The sequence below is a fragment of the Rhinopithecus roxellana genome, chromosome 2, assembly GCF_007565055.1.
Source record: "Rhinopithecus roxellana isolate Shanxi Qingling chromosome 2, ASM756505v1, whole genome shotgun sequence".
Taxonomy (NCBI): domain Eukaryota; kingdom Metazoa; phylum Chordata; class Mammalia; order Primates; family Cercopithecidae; genus Rhinopithecus; species Rhinopithecus roxellana.
Genome location: NC_044550.1, coordinates 121,784,878 through 121,808,869, shown reverse-complemented (window position 1 = coordinate 121,808,869; position 23,992 = coordinate 121,784,878). Strand labels below are relative to the sequence as shown.

Sequence of the window (23,992 nt, the reverse complement as noted above, 5' to 3'; positions counted from 1 at the left end):
GCACTGTGTCTCTCTAATATTTGGGAGCATTTAAGACAATCTGCACTAAGACAAAGAGTATTTACTAGGACAAAATTATGTTTATAGCCAAACAATAACATTTGGAATGCACACTCTTACTAAAAATAAATAGTCTTTGTCATCATTATAAGGATATGTCCACTTAAATTGACCCATGGAAAGAGGCAGATTAATATTTCAAGTCAAAATATACAATAATGCAAGGGGAAAACGAGGGTTGTGCTGAAGAATAGGATTTTTTCCTCTTGTACCAGAATTGTACCTAAGACCCAGAATTGAAGGAGAAAAATAAAAGCACTTAAATCATGACATTCCTAGTTTAAAGAATTTTAATGGACTGCCAACATTTAATATCAACCACCTCCCCAAAGGTGGGGATCACCCCTCAACCACATGGAGCCTTACATGTTCAGCCACCCAGGTCAATAAAAGAAAAGGTCTCTGAGGTCAGAGATGTGGCGCTGATGGAATAAACAGCATATTTTTTGCCATAAAAGTGGAATTTATGTTCCTAATGGAAACTTAGGGAGCTCCTGATAAATTAGCTGGTAATGTTTATGAAAGCCTGAAAAAGTGGAATACTTTTTGTTTTGTTAGTTTATCCAGATAGAAAATGTCCAAACTTATCCATTTTCCCCCTGAGTTATCAGAGAAAGGGAAGAATTTGAGGAGAAATGACACAGTGGCAAATACTGAGCAAAAAGGGACAAGGACTTCTCTAATTCTCGGTGCCTGGGTCATAAGAAAGATGAATGTCTAAAGAATCATGAAGTCCTAGAGAGAAGGATGCCTGAGGGGTGAATGAGCCACAGATTTGGCAGGGAGGTAGCAGGGGACAAGAGACATGCACATCAAAGGAATATAAAGTAAGACAAATGTCAGTTGACGTGCTGGAATCTGACAAGTTATTATGAATGAAAAACTCTTTCATCAAAAATGTCTATTGCAGAGCACTGTGGTTAGTAGTAAAAGTGAAGGACTTATCATTAAATTTTTAATGCTTCATCAATAATTCATCTTTGGTGATTCTAGCCCATCAGTACCTAACACATCAGATCAATTTTCCTTACTTACCTATCTCATTTTATTGTATTTTAATTGATTGGAGACAGGGTCTCACTCTGTCATGCAGTGGCACAATCACAGCTCACTGCAACCTCGACTTCCTGGGCTCAAGTGATCCGCCCACATCAGCCTTCTGACCACAGGCATGTGTCATCACACCCTGCTATTTTTTATATTTTTTGGTAAACATGGGGTTTCTCTATGTTGCTCAAGCTAATTTCAAACTCCTGGGATCAAGCAGTCCTCCCACCTCGGCCTTCCAAAGTGCTGAAGTTACAGTTGTGAGCCACCACACCAGGCCTGTCTCATTTTAAAGAAAAAATAAATAACACCAGTTCCATAGAATCCAAGAGTACTAACATTTTAATTTCTTAGGTTGATTTATGTATACCTACTATGTGTGCAGATTGTATGTATGGTATGTATATAGATAGCATAACGAGGCAATCAGTTTGCTCAATACCAATCAGAGGGTTTTGTTGTTGTTGTTGTTGTTTTTAAGTGTGTAACACTGACCATGACCTCATTCTGTAAGAAGTCTTTATCCATGAAACTATATTCACTTTCCTTATGGAAGTTTGCAATTCTGCCTTAATCCTCCTAGAAAATTTTTCTTCTTAATACAATTAATTTTATTTAAATAATTGTTTATCACACTGTAGTTAGGTAGACATGTTTTGAAAATGATATAAAATACACAGGACTAATCCAAACACTGAAGTTGGAAATGGAAACCACAGATCCAAACATCTTTAACTATCTATGCATTTGGGTAGATTAAATAGACATGAGACATATACATAATTCTGTAACACTAAAAATGCTACTTTATTTGAAATTACCCCCACTCCCCATTATGTGAAGTAAAGATACTATTTAATGAAAAACTCACCATATCTGTATCTGAGACAGGGCCAAAACTGGTCACGTAGATGTTAGTGAAGACTTCAGTAATACTGTCTGATATAAGAAAAGAGATTGAATATAGATATTATATAATAAGAGCCACAGGAGAGAGAAGGGTTTGAGTACACGGTATGGTTTGAAAGCTGTATCATAAGTTTGGGAGTACTGGGTTTTACTTTCTTGTCAACTTTCGCAACCATAATGACTATAATGCTCAGTTATTTCATTGGTTTTTACCATCCTAACTGCAAAATGCATAGAAGTATTATGACATTCTTACTTGGAAACCATACCTGATTAGCACATCCTCATTTATATTGCTCAAAATGAATAGTTTCTTAGGAAATATCATAAGTGAAACAGTTTATAATAAATATGTTACCAGTACTAAAAATAAAGTATGGTATTATTTGATATAATTCTAAATTTGATGTTTCAACTAAATATTTCAGTATCTCATGATGGTAAAGATTCAATTTACAGATTGTAAATCAGTACATCTTCTCCATACAGCACAAAACAGCTTGGTAATTACAAATAAACATAATTCCAATTAATACAAAAAAGCTTTATCATTCAGTGACATAAAAAAAAACAGATTACTTTCAAACAAGCTTGCTTTTAAATGTATTTAAGAATATCTGAAATGCTAAGACTGAACTAAATTGGATTCTAAAGTTATATAACATCATAACTGTAATACAATTAACTGGAGTGCTCTATTAGCTAGGTAATTTAGATCTTTTATTTTAAATAAGCCAAATGGTGATGGGGAAAAGGTCAAAGAAAAGATCGAAAAACAAAAATCTTTTCACTGCTCTTGTAGTAGAAAAAAAAACATATCATTAATGTTTATCATCATGAGTGAAATGTCTTATTCATTAGCTATCACGTAAACAATAACATGAATTGTTTTTCGTATTATACTAGACACTAATTTACAACCATCAAAGAGAGTAAACTATGTCTGGGATTTTGTATCCATTAAGGCAAGAATAAAAAATAGAAAGGCTATTGATAAAACAGGGTAGACTTTGAATGCCTACTACATACCAGGTATTCTTTAAAGTACCTGAAATATCATAATCTGCATGTCAAACGTATGTGGTAGATTCTCTGTTATCCCTATGCGTGTGTACAACGATTCAAAGAAAGGTAAGCAAACTTGCCAAAGACCCACAGCTAATAGAGTAGATAGAGCAATGATTTATAACCCAAGCAATCTAGTTTCTGAGTACTCAAGCTAAATCAAAGCGTCATACCATAGTCAATGATAAACTTAAAACTAACAGTAGTTTCTTATTAAACGCATGTTTCTATTCACCAGAATACTCCATGCCAAAGGCATAGTTATAGTGCTCCAAATAAATATGTTCATCACACTTTGTTGTATATACTATTTCATCCCTAAAACTGTATTTTTGAAGTTCTATTATAAAAGCATTTGAAAATAAATTTATGAAATAATTTTGGATGCAATGTACCCCAAAGACCCAGCTCAGGAGCAGCTTTCTGGGTATAAAAAGTCCCATAGGATCCTGAGTTCAGAAGAGTCTCATGCGTAATTTAGTGGTCTATTTGTGCTTTCTTTAAAAATCTTAATTATTTTTTAAACAAAGCGGCCTGTATTTTCATTTTGGACTGGGCATCACAAATTATGTAGCTGGTCCTGTTCTTGAATTTATATATACTAGAAAGCAATTGTGGAAATGAGAACCAACATTTTTTTTTTCCTTTTACCCACACCAAATTAGTCACACTATTACATTTATTCAATTAGTAACTAGATAAAACTTTGTAATAGCTGTTGACCTAAAATGTTCCAGAGAAGAGAAATTAAAATGTGAAGGTAGCTTTTACCCTGAGAGAAGAAAGTGAAATGATTCTCCTTAGTTTAAGTAGTAGAGTCCAAGAAATTACAAAAATGTGTGAATGTATTGATGCTAATGATATGAATAACATTCTCTATATGCCAAATGGCAAGTAAAGGGTAAAGGGGTATCAGTACCTAGTGGCTATAAGGAGGTGTCAGCTAAGAACTGACATGAAAAATAAGGTTAGTCTCAAAACTCTAAGCAGTGAGAGAAACACCTAAGACTCAGAACATAGATATAAAAAGTTATTTTCAGAAAAAGAAATGGTTTCATGGATTACTGACTTCATAAGCATAGCTAAATAATGTGTGCATTGGGGAGATATTGTCCTGCTATGGAAGTTCAGAAAAAGGAAAATCAACAAGCCAAACACTGGCGATGAACATCCAATAGTGTCTAAGGGAAAGGTATTCTTAGCAATGAGTTTTCTTTTTTTTTCTTTTTCTTTCTTTTAGATTTCAATATAGATGCATGCACAGAACTGTAAACAACCAACAGTGGGCTAATGAAATATTTTAGTGTAATGAGTATAGATATTCGATACATCTAACACAATCCTCTAGAATTCTATGAGCAAAAGTCAATATTTGGTTATATTTTGGCTTTCCATAGACAAGGAAAGGGAAGTGAACAAAGGAAAAGGGAAAAGAAAGGAATGGAGGGGAAAGGAGGCTAGGGAGATTATATGAATGTAGGCTATTTCCTGTAGAATACAGGTTATTCTAATCTTGTGACTCTGATTTGTCAAGACATTTTATAGTATCGTCTGCTTATGTTTGTTTTCCCATGTGGATTTGGAACAGGGTGGAATTGTGCTATTAATGCCTGTTACAAATTCTGATCCATTGAAAAGATGTATGTTACAGAGTAAACAACTGTATTTATAGTCTGGTGGCAACCTGAGTCTCTGTGCATTTTAGGTACCATGATTCACTCTTCAGTCTTGATCACTATTTTTGTTGGTTTGTTTGTTTTTGTTTTTTAGATGGAGTTTCGCTCTTGTTGCCCAGGCTGGAGTGCGGTGGTGTGATCTCAGCTCACTGCAACCTCCGCCTCCAGGGTTCAAGTGATTCTCCTGCCTCAGCCTCTCAAGTAGCTGGGACTATAGGTGCTCACCACCACGCCCGGCTAGTTTTTGTATTTTTAGTAGAGACAGGGTTTCACCATGTTGGCCAGGCTGGTCTCAAACTCCTGACCTCAAGTGATCCACCCTCCTGGGCCTCCCAAAGCACTAGGATTACAGGCATGTGCCTGGCCCTGATCACTCTTAGTTGACACACCAAGATCTGTTCTGACTCAGAGCCTTCAAAATGGCTATTATCTCTCATTTTCTCTTTGGTTAATTGTTACTCTTCATTTAAGTCTCAGTTTAAATGCTCTCTCCTAAGAGTAGGAGTTCATAATCCCCTATAAAGCCCTCTTCTCTCATTTTTGCTCTCTGACACTTTCTTTTTATGGGAACTTTTAACCTTGCCATTTTTTCAATGCCTTAATATATTCTTCTTCCTTTCAGTTTTGTGTTTGGTCTGTCTCCCCATGCAAGGTTTAAGCTCCACAAAGAAGGGGACTGCACCATTTCTGTTCACTATTATGTCATGAGTGCTTACTACAACGTATATCACATGTTACGTGTTGTATGTTTGAACAAATTATTTCTCATTTTAATTAATGTAGAACATCAATCTTTTACCAAAATATTTCATCAACATTAAAAGTGATCATGCACAGCTGCTGCTAGTTGAGGAAAGGATGCTCATCATTTGTGAAGGCAGAGCCCAAACTTTCCATTGACAAAGGCAGGTCGAGAGTCTAAGTAATAGGCTTCCAGTGCAGTAACAAAGCTGAGCAAAGGGAAAGAATGTACTTGAAGACAGCACTGATTCACTGCAAACCAAAATTGAAGTCTGAACAGTTAAGCAGCTCCTAGCAGAAATATCCACCATTAGTTACCTCAGAATAAAATAAGAATAATTTGCCAGCTAAATAGTTGACATGAGAAATACCAAGAGTAATATGCAAAAGTAAAAGGATATTCTGTATAGATTTCTCCAGAGGCAAAACACAAGGTTGATAACAGGTACTTTAGGAAAAATAAGTAATGCATGTGGCATACCTAGAAGAACGTATAGTCCTTAGAGCAATCATCAAATTCAAGATGGTGAAAGAGGACAAGGAACAGCCTGCAGACATGTACTGAGGAACACATAATGTATTCCTAATATTTCATTCTTTTAAAATTAATCCTAAACAATTTTGACAAAATCTTAAGATATGATGGTGGTGGTCACTGTTAATCTTACTCTTCTGTGTACTTCTCTGAGTTTTTTAAACTGATTCACAAAAAAAAAAAAAAAAAAAAAATGGCCTGAAAGGATATCCAAAATGCACATATAAGTAATTTCAAGAAGGGTTTCATTAATGAAAAATTGCTTTTTGCTCAGAAATGCAGCATAGAATAACAATAAAAACTTTTTTATAAAATCTTTACAAAACTATGAAAGAACAAAATTAATGCTCGATTATGATTTATTTTACAAGATTCACTTAAAATAGATGGTTGGGGATAAAAAGTGAGTAAAGCAAAACATCTACCTGTGAAAGATTCACAACATAATAGAAAAAGAAACATTTAAGAAATTGTAATCCAAGAAACATCTGCTGCAACCAAACCAAAAAGATAATATCTCAATGCCCATAGAAGCATGTTGGAGAAAAACATGGAGGTTTCACTCTTTTGTAATTTTCAATGGTCCTGATTCAAGGCAGGGAAACTCCTTTGTGCAAAAGTCAAGTCCCACAAACAGTTAACTTTCACTCATAAACATGGTTAACATGCATGTACAGAGGATGTGATGAGGTTGTAAAGAAAGGCAGAGTTGTATCAAACAGACCTGACATGCCACAGTAATATGAATATTGTTTTTATATACATGGCAGCAAGGGATTCACTGAAGGACTTTGACTTGGAGAATTTTGTGGCTAGAGCTGTTACCAGATATATTATATTACCTTTATATAGGGCAAGCCAAGACAAAGTAGACTGAAGACAACGTATTCAGTGTGGAACATAATGCCATTGTTAAGACCAAAGGAAAAAAAAAAAAAAAGTGCGATCAATATTAGGAAATGGTAGAAGTCAAGGGAAAAATTTGTTTGTTTTAAAGTAATATTGCAGGAATAGGCCCTTTGGTTTGACTGTTAGAGGATGTGTGGAGCCTGGAAAGGAGTAGGTTCAGTAAAACTATAAAGGCATAAAACAAATGAAGAGGTTTGGAAAGTAAATGGAGGGTAAGGACATGAAGACAGTAAGTGGAAAATATTCTTTTTAAAAGCTTGTCAAAAAAGATTTTGACAAACACAATAGTGGTTGAACTGTACTAGATAATATAACACACAATAGCAAGCAAATTTTCCAAACAAAAATTTCTAAGATTTGGCAACAGCAAAATCCTATCTTTTTGTAAATGATTGCTGGACATTTGATATGTATATTCTTTGTACCAGATCCTCCTTCTCTTTCTCTTCCACCATAGACACACACATACACACCATTTTAAAACTGATTTTCTGAAGAGAGTGGTAATAGTATATATGTAGAGTTGAAAGAGAATCATAAAGATATTTCTGAAAGTTTTTGTGTGCGTCATATGAAAGAAGAAGTAACTCATATTGACTATTTATCGTTTGATCTAGTCAGTAATGATGCCATTCTAGGAATGGAAAATAACTCCTCTAGGAAAATGTTCTCCACATCAATGATGTAGAATCCAAGAAAACTAATTATAATTTGATTCACATGCAACGAGCCAGTAAAGTTTCTAAGTACACAATCATCTGCATATTTAGGAAAAAAACCCCAACCTCTTTTATTCTACTCTTACTTTTATTTTAGGTTGCTGCATTAGCCAATCTTCAATAATTATGTTAAATAATAGTGAAAATAAAAATCACGCGTTCATTATTATTTTTAAAAACTTGTCTTTTTAAATTTAAGAATAAATTCAGGGAATAAATTCAATATATCGCTTCCCAAAGTGAGGTATTCACAATAAATGGGAAGTGAATTATCTGATTCTCTGTGGTCTATATGTGTGTCAACTATTTGACTTTTGTAGGCATTTAAGATTGAACATCTTGGAAAGTTGCAATTTTCCATAAAAAAAAATTCTTTCCTCTCTGTTCCTATCCATAGACTTTTTTCTTGGATTAATTCTCAGGGTATAATTTTCTGTGGCTAATGTCTCCTACCCATTTCTGACCTTCTAGTCTTACTATTTTCTTGGAGTTTGAGAGTGTAAATAGACAGCTACTGAGAAGTAGAAAGATTGGACCAGTTTTCCGATTTAAAGCTACTGCAGTTTCAAAATATAGATCAGGCAGTTAAGACAAGATGAAAGTTTTTTTCCACCATCTATAAGGCTAATCAGGTTTATTGTTTCCTGTTGTTCATTGTAGATGGGTATATAGGTCTGCACACAATTGAACATAGCAATGAGTAAGTGAGTGAGTGAGTGAATAAAATTGTCATTCTATCTTAAACTACGACCACTCCAAATCTCTCCCTAGCTCTATAGGTTCATTTACTTAATATTGTTTTCTCTTTGTTGTATATATCTACTCATATGGTAGACATGAGACACATGTGGCCATTTAAATTAAATTTTAATTAAATAAAATTAAATAACATTTAAAATTTTTTTCCTTAGTACACTGGTTATATTTTATCCATATGTGGCTATGTATAGTAACATCCACATAGAGTAGCATAGTAGTTGGATAGAAGAGTTGAACATTTCCATTATCACAGAAAGTTTTGTGAAATAATATTTGTCTATATCGTCCCAATAGAAGTTAAGTTCCATGAAGACTGGGTTTTGCTTGCTCAGAAAAATAAAGCCACCTCACAGAATAGCCCCTGACACAGTATATGTTCTTAGCAAATCTTGGTTAACTAAATAAATTCTTACTCTTAGTTCACAGTCATTTAAAGTAGACATAACCTCTGCTATCATAATGAAGCTTATTATAGCTTAATGAAGAGAGATACTATGCAAAAACGAAATAAATATACAATTGCAGACATGATATATGCTGAGAGTATACAATAAGGGAACTCCTCCTGGAAATATTTCCTTCACTTCTTCTCCAGGACATCGTAATCACTTTATTTTATTAAAACCTTACTGGTTACTTTTCCCCTAAATCCTTCACTCACTCCTAACTCCTAACCTAATAATAATGGAATGCCTCAAATTTCAGTTTTTGGTGTTCTGTATTTACACTTCTTTGATGATTTATTTCATGTAGTCAAGGACTTCTAAATTTCTATTTGCAGTCTAGAACTTTCTTCCAAAATACAGACTTCTATATACAACTGTTTACTTGGCATCTCCACTTGGCTGCCTAATACAGTTTTTAAACTTAGCATGTCTCAAACAAAACTAATTTTCCTCTCCAAAATCACGGCACTTACAGCCTTCCCTATTGTATTTTATTTATTCTAACTCTTAGGTCACAATTACTGGTTTTATTCACAGCTTCTCTCTTTTCAACAGTAAATCTCCTCTCAAAGATAGGTATAATCCAAAGACTTATTACCTCCTCCGTTGTTAAGACTCTTAAAGCTGCTGGGCGCGGTGGCTCAAGCCTGTAATCCCAGCACTTTGGGAGGCCGAGACGGGCGGATCACGAGGTCAGGAGATCGAGACCATCCTGGCTAACACGGTGAAACCCCGTCTCTACTAAAAATACAAAAACTAGCCGGGCGAGGTGGTGGGCGCCTGTAGTCCCAGCTACTCGGGAGGCTGAGGCAGGAGAATGGCGTAAACCCGGGAGGCGGAGCTTGCAGTGAGCTGAGATCTGGCCACTGCACTCCAGTCCGGGCGACAGAGCGAGACTCCGCCTCAAAAAAAAAAAAAAAAAAAAAAAAAAAAAGACTCTTAAAGCTACCATCATCTGTCTCTGGGAATACTGCTTGCACTCATTCACCCCTAAAGCCTCTTTTTTTAAAAAATAAAATAATAGATTTATTCAGATATAATGTATATAATATGAAATACACCCTTCTAATACAATTTAGTGGATTTTGGTATCATCACAAAGTTATACCATATTACTCTCTAAACTTAAAACATTTTTATTACCACAAACAAATCCCGTATCCATTTGCAGTCTTTCCCCATTCTCCCTTCTCGTAAGCTCTGGCAACTACTAATTCAGTTTCTGTTTCTATGGATCTGCCTATTTTGAAATTTTTATTATAAATTAAATCCCTTCTATTCTATTCTATTCTATTCTATTCTATTCTATTCTATTCTATTCTATTCTACTCTACTCTATTCTATTCCAAATTTGTAAAATTTTTTGTCATGAATGAGTGTTGGATTTTGTCAAATTATTGTTTTGCACCTATGCAGATGATTATGAAGCATTTGTCCTTTTTCTGTGATATTGTTTATTATAGCAATGTATTTTTATGTGTTAAAATAACTTTGCATTCCTGGCATAAATATAACTTGGTTCAGTGTATAATTTTTTACATGTTGCTGAATTTAATTTGCTAGTATTTTGTAGATACATCTTTCAGTTTATCTTTTGATTTTGTTGAGCTTCCTGGATGTACAGAATAATGTTTCTCACCAATTGGGGAACTTCCCAACCATTATTTATTTAAATATTCTTTCTGTCCTTTCTTTCCTTTCCTTCTAGAAATTCTACTATGCAAATGTTGGTATGTTTTATGTGTTCTCTAGATCTTTATGGCTGTATACCTCTCTTCTTGTGTTTTTTTTTCTTCTGTTCCTTGGAATGAATAATATCTCAATTACCTTTTTCAGATTTATTGATTCTTCTGACTGTACCAATTTGTTACTGAATCCCTCTAGCAAAGGTTTTATTTCAGTTGGTTTTTATATCCTGGGTTTCTATGAGATCCTTTAAAAAATATATGATGTCTATCTCTTTGTCATTATTCTCTTTCAGTGAGATATTGTTTTTATACTTTTCATTTATTCTTTAGACATTGGTTCCTTTAGTTCATTGAAAAGATCATTTAAGCTTGTTGACTAGTAATTATCTAAGTTTCCTGAAGGACAACTTACATTGACTCCTGTTTTTTCTGTATATGGAGCATATTTTCCTGTTTTTATTCATGGGTCATAGTTTTCTGTTGAAAATTTAAAACTTTAAATACTATATGATAACTCTAAAGATAAGGAATTCTTCCACTCTTCCAGGTGTGTGGTATGTACGTGTGCATGTGCATGTGTATGCATGTGTTGCTGTTTGTTTCTGTTGCTATTTTTTTGTTTACTGACTTTATAGGACTATTTCTGTAAAGCCTGTATTCTTTGTCTGTTGCAGCCATTGACGTCTCTGCTCAATTAGCTTAGTGTCCAGCAAATAATAGCATAGTGATTTTCTTAAATGCTTTGAACCAATAAGTTTCCCAGCCTTTGCACAAAGGTTCTGTGGAGTGAAAGGACTAGGGGGAATTAATGTCTTTAACACTCCAGCACTCAGTTTACAACTCTGCCTTAGCCTTCACTTCCTGCTTTTGCAGAATCTCAAGGCCATCCGACATTAAAGATTAAGGCCATTTTAAGTCATTCTCAGGCACTTCTGCAAGGCTTTCTAGATTCCCAGGAATAGGTTTGAGGTTGTAAAGCCCCCTGTTGTCATCTCAGTGCTCAGTTTTTCTTTAGATTTTGCCCAGCTTCTGGTTAACCCCAGCTTATATCTCTGTTAAAATTACTGTGACATTAAACAATACCTGCTAATTGTTTTCATCAAATGCCCTGGAAATAGAGCTGTCCACAAGAGCAAGCTAAGTCAAGTCATATAAAGATGAGCCCTGAGAGTGGACAGACGGGTCAAATAGTGACAGTTTGCTGGTGATGGGACTTTTGGGGAAGCTCCAACCCAATGCTGTCAAATCCAATGGCTGCTACACTGCCACTTTTCACAAATAACAGAGTTGTAAGACTTGATTTTCAAGTTGAGCATGGAGAATACAGAAAAGAAGATGAAACAATGAAAGTTAAAATGACACAAAGCTCAATGTGTTTAACAAGCTTCAGACATTTTTCTTGTAAATGCTCCTCAAATTGTTGCAAGACTTTGGTTAATTTCAAGAGTACTGAAAAGGTTGATTATATAATTTCTGTCACTGTTCTTGTTGCTTTTATGGAGGAGCAGACTTTTGGAGGTCCTTACTTTTCCATTCCATAAGTATTTTTCCACAGTCTCTTCTTAAATCAGAAATCAGATTGTGCCAATTCTCTTCACAAAACTCCTGAATGCCTCTATATCTCACTCCAAGTATTAAAAGCTGTGGCCTTATATTCATGTCCCACAAAACACTTCATAACCACAGCCTATTACTTTGTTTCTTCTCTGCTATTGCCCTCACTAACTCTTGCCTCACTGATCTCTTGACTGTTCATCAAACATGCCTGATATTTCACAGACATTTTCTTCTGCCTAGTAGGCCCTTGTCACAGATGCATAGCTTACTCTCTCACCTTACAGTTTTATTTTATTTTTAGAGAAAAGGTCTTACTCTGGTGTGTAGGCTGGAGTGCAGTGGTATGATCACAACATCATAGCTCACTGCAGTCTCCAAATCCTGGGCTCAAGTGAGCCTCCCATCTCAACCTCCTGGGTAGCTGGGACTACAGGTGCACACCACCACACCTAGCTAATTTTTATTTATTTATTTTATTTTAGAAACGGGGACTGGCTTTTTTGCCCAAGCTGGACTTGAACTCCCGGCTTCAAGTAATCCTCCCACCTTGGCCTCCAAAAGTGCTGACATTACAGGTATAAGCCACAGAGCCCTGGCTGTTTACTCATGTTTAACAAATATTTATATAGGGTTGACTACATGTCTGACACTTTCTAAGCATTTTAAAAATATTAACTTATTTACGACTTTGCTGAAAGATCACTTTCTTCCAATAAGCCCGAAATGGACATTGTAATTCAAATTTCACCATCTCTCTATCCCCAATACTTTAGATTTCCCTTAACTTGCCCTGTTTTTCCCCACTTTTTCCACAATAACTTTAATTTTCAACATTTCCTATAATTTTCTTACATATTACATACATATTTTAAAATAAAAACTCTAAGAAAACAAAGATAGTTTTTTCTACTGATATTTTCCAAGAACACATAACAATTCTGGAACGCAGTAGGCTCTGAATAAATATTTGTTGAGTTAGCCTGACTCAATTTGGGGTAGAGGAAGGGTAGGATTCCTTAAACAAATTATATTTCAGTGATATAAAATGGTGCATTATAAAGATCTTTTAAAAATGTGTAAGCTTGAGTGAGACACATAAGAGAATATTAAGCCTAACCCAGCATAGGTTAGAAAATATAGGTCAAAGACAGTGATATAAAATATAGTTGGATCTCATGAGGAAACGAAAAAAAGTACAGAAAGAGAACAGAAAGGGAGTAGAAGCATAGTATAAGGTGAATCTGAAGAAACAGGCACAGCTAACATGCACGCTTTGTAATTGTGTGATCTTGGACAACAAGTTTGATCTGTATAATATGTATAATTCAACATAGATAATAACTATACCTACCTTATGGTCTTGTTATAAAGATTAAATGAGTTACTTTATAAAATCACTTATAGCTGACACATATAAGGTAATATAAAAGATTTTGCCATCTATGTATATCTGTATTTAATTGGGGAGTTCCAGGCTGTGAATGCATACTCCAGAGTCCATGGTTCCACTGAATAGTAACTGGGCAACTTAGTTAACCTCTGTGCACCTAAGTTTCTTTATCTCTAAAGCAAGAAAAGTAAAAGAAGCCAACTCACTGGGTTCCTGTGAGGATTAAGGCTTGAAAGGAGTATAGAACAATGCCAGATAATAATGTTCCATAATGCTAGCTATTATTAGCATTACTATTATAATTGGAGTCCAAAAAGTAAATGAATATACCTAATATTGAAATACATACCCAGAAATAAAAAAGGGTGCAATCCCAACATTTAAACAGTTTATAAATGAAAGGAAGCCAGAAAATTAGGCTAGAAAATAGTATACAGAGAGATAGTGAAATCAAAAGTAGAGGAGAATACAGTATCTCAAACACTACAGATGAGTGCTACAAAGGCAATTCACGTTCCTAGGAAGGAAACGGTGATATACAGTTGATGCTGCTGAGAGATCCAGTGGTCTGAGGCCTGGAATATTTGCTGGGTTTAGAGATCTTAAAGTCACTAGTGGAGTAAAGAATATGCAGAAGCCAACATGGTGTGAGAGATATTAGAGAAGAGGGAAAGACTAAAAAGATATTAAACAATCCTTGAGAAGTTTGACTGTGAAGGGTAAGAGAACTCTAGCAAAAGGGCAAGGTGGAGGAAAAGAGACAGCTTTTTATTTTGCTTGTTTAAGGCAGAAGATAGTTGAACATATGGCAAGGCAGATGGGGAAGACTGAGGTTGAAAGGCAGAAACAGAATATACAGGAGAGAGAAAAGATCAATGACAGAGTAAAATTTTCTAGCATGTAGCCAGGACATTAACTAAAAGGGATTGGCAACTAATACACGGAGGGAGGAGGGAAGAGAGAACATCCTTGATTTTATCAGGAAAGAGTAAGAAGCGTATTTAAACAAATGGAAATAGATTTTTAAATCTAGTGTTAAGAAAGTTGAAGATGTTCCTGGAGATAAATTTCTAGTTAGCTGCCAAATATATGTACATCATTCTTATAATAAATAATGATTCTAGGTCAAAAGTTTTATAGTTTAGGGAATCCTATTAATAAAATATGAAATATTGTATATCCATATGATACGGGTTGGCTCTGTGTCCCCACCCAAATCTCATCTTGAATTGTAATCCCCATAATCCCACGTGTCAAGTGGGAAGCAATTTCAGCGTGGAAGTGGTTTCCCCTATGCTGTTCTCATGATAGTGAGTGAGTTCTCACGAGATCCGATGGTTTTATAAGTGGCTCTTCCCCCTTGGCTTGTTTGCACTCTCACCTGCTACCACGTAAGATGTGCCTCTTCCCCTTCTGCTATGATTGTAAGTTTCCTGAGGCCTCCCCAGCCCTGTGGAACTGTGAGTCAATTAAACCTTTGTTCTTTATAAACTACCCAGTCTTGATATGTCTTCATAGCAGTGTGAAAATGGACTAATACACCACGTAAGACCAATTTAGTATTTAGTGTCAGCTCCTTGTTCATATTCCCTTGACAATTGCAATTCCTATACATACAATGGCATTCTACTGCAGCTGTGATGCTCTGACTGAGGGCTTTCTCTGGTGGTGAGGGTAGCCTGGAAGTGTACAGAGTTTATGTTCTTGAGAGCAACTAGCAATCAGTGACTAATGGGAGATGGAAGAAGTGTAACTCAGCTTTCTCTCCCTGTAAGTAGAGACAACTCTAAGGCATGTTCCACGTTACTCCCCAAGAGTTCACAGTGGTACTAAACCACAGTTGTCCTGAGCAGTAAGCTGCTCATTAGGATACCTTGCATTGGCTTTCTTTCCTTACTTGCTCACTTTGCCACTCCCTCTTCTAGGCCCTCCTGATATCATTTCCCAAACAAATCCATGTTTTAGAGTCTGCTTCTGGGGAAAATGAGAGGCAACTACAAACATCATTTGCTTACCTTAAGAAGGAAAAATGACAATAGTTACAGACACAAGAGAAATATCAATTATATTCACTGGTGCTAACCATCCAAGCAATAAGTTATACTGTCTTCATTCTTGTAATTTAGATATTAACAGCTATATCAGTAAAGACATGAATGTAAAATACTGAGAGTAAATCAGGCTGTAGATGACATTCCTTCAACATCACGATGCTAATAATTTTGATCATCTTGTATCATAACTAGAATGTCATGCACACATTTTAAGATGAGTTAGTCATTGCTGTGCTTTGACTTATGCTCTCAGCAACAACAAAGACATTTTGCTTTCTGGGATGATTCCCATAACACCTACATGTGCCACTTGTCATCCATCAATTGAATTAAAGTCAACAAATACTTATTAAGTGACTTCTGTGTATATGGTACTTAGTGTTCTCTAGTAAAAGTTAAAAACATTAAATTAGATAATAAAATTGTCTCCATTCTACCACTAAGGAACTCTTGCCCCTTAACTAGTATCCTACTACCAGTGGGCAGACAACATACATTTGATAAAAAGGATGACTCAAACAATACAGTACTGTATTTGGATGGTCAACAAAGGATCCATAAAGGCAGAAAGAGTTAAGAACAATAATAAAGGGCATGTATTTTGTTAAAGTATAATTATGTTTTATTATAGTTCTAAGTTTTGTCTTTGATAAATTGTAATGATTTGGAAAAGTGAAATATAAACTCATGTTTAATATATTACATGCTCTCTTAGTGTAAGATTCCTGGTGCTTTTAAAACATGTTGCATATTTATGTATTATATTTGTTGTTGTAGTTTTCTTTTATTACATTTGCTTTTCCCAAATAATTACATTACATTTATTTTTAAAGTATAGACTATTTGGGAATCCTGAACAAGAATGCCTTGTTCTTGTGGTGTGTGCACAATTACCACTTCTATTCAACAGTACTGGAAGTCCTAACCAGAGCAATTAAGGAAGACCTTAAAAAAAGAAAAGACATCCAAGTAGGAAAAGAAGAAGTGAAATTTTCTCTGTTCACTGATAATATGATCTTATATATAGAAGGCCATAAATAATACATCAAAAAAAAAAAACTGTCAGAGCTGATAAATAAATTAAAGTTTCAAACTACAAAATTAACCTACAAAATCAGTAGCATTTCTATACACTAACAATGAAGAATCTGAATCCTATTTAGAATAGCATAAAAATACTTAGAAGTAAATTTAACCAAGGAGTTAAAAGACCAATGAGAACTATAAAATATTGTTGAAATAAATTGAAAATGACACATATATGAAAAGATACCTTATGTTCATGAGTTGGAAGATTTAATATTGTCAAAATATCCATGCCATCAAAAGTGATCTACAGATTCAATGCAATTCCTATCAAACGTTCAATGTTGTTCTTCACAGAAATAGAAAAAAAAAATCTTAAAATGTGAATAAAATGACAAAATATCTTGAATAGCAAAAGCAATTTTAAGCAAAAGAAAGAAAACTGGAGACATCACACTACCTGACTTCAAAATACATTATAAAGTTATAGTAATCAAAACAGCATAGTACTGGCTTAAAACTACACATATCAACCAATGGAATAGGATAGAAAGCACAGAAATAAACCCACATATCCACGGTCAATTGATTTTGAACAAAGGTTTCAAAACCACACTTTGGGGAAAGGACAGACTCCTCAATAAACGATGTTGGAAAAACTGGCTATCCACTTGCAGAAGAATGAAATTGGACCCTTTCCTTATCCCTGATACAGGACTCAACCCACAACTGATTAAAGACTTAAATATAAGACTCTAAACTATCAAACTAATAAAAACATAAGGGAAAGCTATACAATATTGGTCTGGGCCATGATTTGTTAGATATGACGCAGAAGCACAGTCAACAAAAGCAAAAATAAACAAATAGAATTGCTTCAAACTAAAAAAATTTTGCACTGCAAGGGAAACAATTAATAGATGGAACAGAAAAAAACACAGACTGGGAGAAAATATTTACAAATCATAAGTCAGATAAGAAGCTCATATCTACACTACAAAAGAAACTCAAACTACCCAATAATAGGAAAACAATTCTGTTTAAAAGAGGGTGGCAAAAGACCCGAATAGATGCTTTTCAAAACAAGCATACAAATGGTTAACAGATATATTTGAAAAATGCTGTACATAACTAATCATCAGGAAATTCAAATTAAATCCATAATGAGATATCACCTCACACCTGTTAAAATGCCTATCATCAAAAATATAAAAGATAACAAGAAGTGATGAAGATGTAGAGAAAAAGGAACCCTTGTACACTATTTCTAGGAAAGTAAATTAGTACAGTCATTAAGGAAGACAGTATGGAGGTTACTCAAAAAACTACAAACAGAATTATCATATGATCCAGCAACTGCACTTTTAAGTATACCCAAAGAAACTGAAATCAGCATGTTGAAGAGATATTTGCACCCCATGTTTACTGCAGCACTATTCATAATAGCCAACATAAGGAAACAACCTAAATGTGCACCAATGGAGAAATAATTTTTTAAAATGTGGTATATATACACAAAAGAATTCTACACAACCTTTAAAAAGAACAACATTCTGTCATTTGCAATAACATGGATGAATCTAGAAGACATTATGCTAAGTAAAATAAGCCAGCTACAGAAAAACGAATACTGCATGATCTCACAAGTGGAATCTAAAAAAGTCTATATCATAGAATAAAAGAGTAAAATGGTGGTTACCAGAGGCTGAGGATGGGGAGAAGAGGCAGGAAATGGGAAAATGATGGTTAAAGGGTGCAGAGTTTCAGTTAGACAGGAGGAATAACTTCTGGTGATCTATTGGAGAGCAAGGACACTATAATTAATAATTATGTATTTTATATTTCAACATTACTAAGAGTGGATTTTTAAATACTCTTGCTACAAAGAAATAATAAGTATGTGAGGTGATGCATATGTTAATTATCCTGATTAGCTCATTCCACAATGTATACATGTATCAAAACATCACAGTGTAAGGGATAAATATATACAGTTATTATTTGCCAATTACTTTTTTTTTTAAAGAATGCCTGTACACTTGTAGACAGGATACAAAACATTCATGAAGGAGAAACTAAAGACATCTCATCATTATAGTCTCTGGTTTTTAATTACAAATAAATATAACATGAGAATGAATGCAAGGTCTATATATCACCAATACATTTGGGGACTGTTTCAGCTTTTAAACCATTACCTAGGTAGAAGATTTAGAGTGCCTTCTGTCTTTGAAATGTCTTTCTTCAATATCTAGTGATTCAGCTTATTCCAGGCAGGGAGCTGAAGACCTCTCTCTCTCTCATCAAAGCACCAATGAAAAAGTTCAACTAGGAAAGGGAAGCAGAGACTGAATGCACACTGATTTGCTTCTATTTAGTGGGATTATTTGGTTCAATTAACAAATATCTACCAAGAGCTTACAAAGTACAACTTGGAGACATCCCCAACCTGACAGGCAAGGGAGAGAATGTTTCCAAGGGGAAGCTATGTGTGGTTCCTTCAGTTATTTACATTTCTCAAGGCAACCTTTCATCAAGCAATTGCTGCATGCTCAGTCTGGGCCTCTGACAAGGGTAAGGAAGAGTGAAGATGTGAAGATGTTCTCAAAGACACAACTTCTATTATAAACTGCATTCTCCTAGTAAGAATAGAATCCCACTTTATCTTAAGCTGTTAAAGATGGAAATCAGAGCACATGGACTATGCAAGAACATTACGAGTCCATACTTTAGTCAGAGCACTGGATAATATAGGGCTAATATTCCCAGGTTAGTTAGTAATTTGTAGTTTATTAGTCACCATTCTGAAATCTCATGCTGTTCTCTAAGGTACTGATAGAAACCAGTATAACAGCTGAGTTAGGAGAATGTAAAAATAAAAACTTTGCTGTTACAAATTTACATGTTGTTTCTAATAGCCATAGTAATGAGAAAGAACTTTAAAAGTCAATATGTAATGGGACAAACTTTTATCTTTGTAAGATGTTATTTATAAATCAACATAAAGTGAAAACTCTTAATGTATTAAGAAACTCAATTCATGTATATTACTAATAGTAAGGGACTAAAAATTTTTGCCATGTTTTTATTACAAAAGAGTTCATAAGATAAAGCATGCTAATTGATTTTTTTACATTTCTATCAGTCCCACACAATACTACCGTTGACAACAATATTTCTGCTTACTTTGCAAAATAATTTTCTGTTATTTCTTTACTTTTTGTAGAAGGAAATAATTCAGTGTAATAGAAAAGAAAAAACATTGAAAGTACAACCCCAATAATTTCAAATGTGTGTTAATGCCTTGCCTTTCAAACATTTAAAATTCCGCCTCCTTTATTTTCAGTCTTGGTAAAAGGCACCATAATTGAGGCAATTGTCAAACTTTTAGACTCAATCTGAGCTTCTGATTCATATTCTACATCTTAATTTTTGACCAGGTTCTGCTGGTTAAATTTTCTATATTTTTCTCGAATTTTTCTTTCCTCCCCATCTCTACTGGCAGTGACCTCTGGAATGACCTCTTAAGGGTTTTCCTGCCTCTAGTCCTGCCAGTTCCTTCTACCTTTCATTATGTTGTCCCAACTGTTCCTTCCCAATCAGAAATCTTGTGGCATCACTTTTCTAATCAAAATTTTTCTCAATGGCTCTTCTTTGCCTAAGGTTCAACTACCTTAGCATGGAACATAAAACTTCTCATGATGGGTCTTTGTTCATGTTCACTTCCTAATCCAATGATATTCTGTATTGTGTGGCTTAGCCACACCAAATTCCATGTTATTCTCCTTCATACCTTTGTTTCTTTGTACACAAAATACAAGTACATACAAAGTACATACAAGTAAAAACAAAGTACATACTTTTGTTCTTTCTCATACATAAAATATCTCCTCATTTAACCTTTGTTCTTAAAAAATCAGCTCAAATCATCCTTCCTCTGTGGAGTTATCCTTGCCATCCCTCAGATATTTAATTAGTCTTACTGTTGAATTCTGGGATTTGTGTTGTTTCTTCAAATAAAATAATTGTGTTGTTTCTTCAAATAAAATAATTCACATTGTAACATTCAATGCATGAGAAGATATTAAATGGCATGTAGTCCTCCTTTCTATTCACCACCCAATATCTCCTAGTACTTTGTTCCATACGGTTCTGCACATATATGTGTGTGTATATATATACACACATATATAGCATCATAGATATATATAGCATATATATACACACATATATAGCATCATAGATATATATAGCACATATATATATAGCATCCTAGATAATCAAGGAATATACAAAGGAACCCTAGAGAAAAACCACTTTATCTTTCACTATTTTCTATCATCTACAGCCATACTTGGTTTTATTATACTTCACAGGCAGTGTGACATAACAAATTGAAGGTTTGTGGCAACCCTGTGTCCAGCAAGTCTACTGGCATAATTTTTCCAATAGTATGTGCTCACTTCATGTCTCTGGGTCACATTTTGGTCATTCTCATATTACTTCAAATATTTTTTTATTAATATTATATCTGTCATTGTCACCTATAATCAGTGATCTTTGATATTACCATTGTAATTGTTTTTGAGCACCACAAGCCACACCCATATAAGACAACAAACTTAATTCATGAATGTTGTGTGTGTTCTGACTGCTCCACAGTCAGGAATAGCTGGCAAGCTATTCTTAGGTCTCTCTTCCTCTCTTCAGACCTCCCCATTCTCAGAGACGAAAAATCATATTCTTATATTTAAAATTGGGCCAATTAATAACCCTACAATAGACTCAAAATGTTCAAGGGAAACGTCACACATCTCACTTTAAATCAAAAGCCAGAAATGCTTGAGCTTAGTGAGAAAGTCGTATCAAAAGCCAAGAGAGATTGAAAGCTAGGACTCTTGTACCAGTTAGCCGAGTTGTGACTGCAAAGGAAATATTCTTGAAGGAAACTTAAAATGCTACTCCAGTGAACACACAAATAAAAAGAAAGTGAAACAGCCTTATTGCTGATATGGAGAATATTTTAGTGGGCTGAATAGTTCAAAGCAGCCACAACATTCCCTTAATCCAAAGGCTAATCCAGAGCAAGGCCCTAACGTTCTTTAATTCTATGAAGGCTGAGAAAGATGAAGCTGCAGAATAAAAAAAGTCAAGTTAGCAGAGGTTGGTTTATGAAGTTTAAGCAAAGAAACAGCCTTCATAAAATAAAAGTACAAGGTGAAGCAGCAAGTGCTAACGTAGAAGCTGCAGCAAGTTACCCTAAAGATCTAGCTAAGATCACTGATGAAGGCAGCTACACTAAACAACAGATTTTAAATGTACACAAAACTGTCTTAGATTGGTAGAAGATACCATCTAGGACTTTTACAGCTAGAGAGGAGAAATAAATATCTGACTTCAAAGAATAGACAGATTCTTGATAGAGGCTAATGCAGCTGGTGACTTTAAGTTGAAACCAATGCTCATTTACTATCTCAAAAATCTCAGGGCTCTTAAATCTATTCTTCCCCTGCTCTATAAATGGAATAACAAAGTCTTAATGATAGCATATCTGTTTATAGAATGTTTTACTGAATATTTTAAGACTACTATTGAGACATACTGTTCAAAAAGAAAGATTCCTTTCAAAGCATTACTGCTCAGTGACTATACACCTAGTCACACAAGAGTGCTGATGAAGATGTACAAGTAGATGAATGTTGTTTTCATGTCTGCTTAACACAGCATGTAATTCTGACTTTAATTCTTATTACTTAAGTGACACATTTTGTAAGGCTATCGCTGACATAGATAGTAATTCCTTGAAAGAATCTGGGGAAAGTACATTGAAAATCTTCTGGAAAAGGTTCCCCATTTGAGATGCCATTCAGCACACTTATGATTAATGGGAGGAGGTCAAAATATCAACATTAACAGGTTTAAGAAAACCTGAGTCCAGTCTTCAGAGATGACTATGAGGGGTTCAAGACTTCAGTGGAGAAATAGCAAAAGGACAAGTGTTAAAAGTAAAGACTAAAGATGGGACAGAATTGTGGCAATCCCATGATAAAAGCTTTAATGAAGAGTTTGCTCTGATAGATGAGCGAAGAAAGTGGTTTCTTGAGATGTAATATACTCCTGGTGAAGATGCTGTAAACATGGTTGAAATGGTGACAAATAATATATAATATTATGTAAACTTAGCTGATAAAACAGCAGCAAAGTTTGAGAGGACTCATTGCAATTTTGACAGAAATTCTACTGTTAGTAAGATGTTATCAAACAGCATCACATGCTGCAGAGAAATTCTTTGTGAAAGAAAATGTGGCACATATACACCATGGAATACTATGCAGCCATAAAAAAGGATGAGTTTGTGTCCTTTGTAGGGACATGGATGCAGCTGGAAACCATCATTCTTAGCAAACTATCACAAGAAGAGAAAACCAAACACCGCATGTTCTCATTCATAGGTGGGAACTGAACAATGAGATCACTTGGACTCGGGAAGGGGAACATCACACACCGGGGCCTATCACGGGGAGGGGGGAGGGGGAAGGGGGGAGGGATGGCATTGGGAGTTATACCTGATGTAAATGACGAGTTGATGGGTGCTGACGAGTTGATGGGTGCAGCCCACCAACATGGCACAAGTATACATATGTAACAAACCTGCACGTTATGCACATGTACCCTAGAACTTAAAGTATAATAATAATAATAATAATAATAATAATAATAATAATAAATTAAAAAAAAAGAAAGGAAGAGTTCATCAATGTGGCAAACTTCATCGTTTACTTTAAGCAACTGCCACAGCTACCCCACTCTTCAGCAACCACAACCCTGATGAGCCAGCAACCAATAACATTCACGCAAGACCCTCCACCCACAGAAAGATTGTAATTTGCTGAAGGCTCAGATGATGGTTAGCATTTTTTAGCAATAAAGTATATTTAGTTAATGTACATGTTTTAGATATAATGCTGTTTCATACAATGGACCATAGTGTAGTGTAGACATAATTCTATATGCACTGGGAAGCAAAAGTTTATGTGACTCATTTTATTGAGATATTAGCTTTATTCAGGTAGTCTGGAACTGAACCTGGAATATCTCTAAGGTATGCCTGTAGTTATATTATCTTTGAAATATGGTTTTTATGTAGGGAATTTGTTTTTATCTCCTTCTTCTTGGATAGCATATTATAATCAAGTATAAGGCTATACAAATCCTATCACACTTAAATATGAAATAAGTCAAATTTATAACTTATAGATAATTGGTATAATTTACATGTAGGAAAATTGTTATGATGGTACATTGCTGAATTACATTAATCATATATGGGAAAACATTTAAAGCAATGTTTTAGATTTAGATGCTAAAAAACGTAGGTTTTAAGATCAGTTGCTTTTGTTTCAAGTAGAGT

At 34.7% G+C, this 23,992-nt stretch overlaps 1 protein-coding gene across 4 annotated transcripts in view; it reads right to left on the bottom strand.

Moving 5' to 3' along the window:
- The window catches only part of GABRA2 (gamma-aminobutyric acid type A receptor alpha2 subunit), a 150,717-nt gene that overhangs the window by 87,145 nt on the left and 39,580 nt on the right, over positions 1 to 23,992 (bottom strand). For 3 of the 4 annotated variants that reach the window (XM_010358015.2, XM_010358014.2, XM_030917098.1), the window contains exon 4: positions 1,979 to 2,046. The exons of the other annotated variant lie outside the window; for it this stretch is intronic. In XM_010358015.2, coding sequence (XP_010356317.1) covers positions 1,979 to 2,046 — 68 coding nt within the window. The remainder of the gene's footprint in view (positions 1 to 1,978; positions 2,047 to 23,992) is intronic. 4 annotated transcript variants of the gene reach the window in all.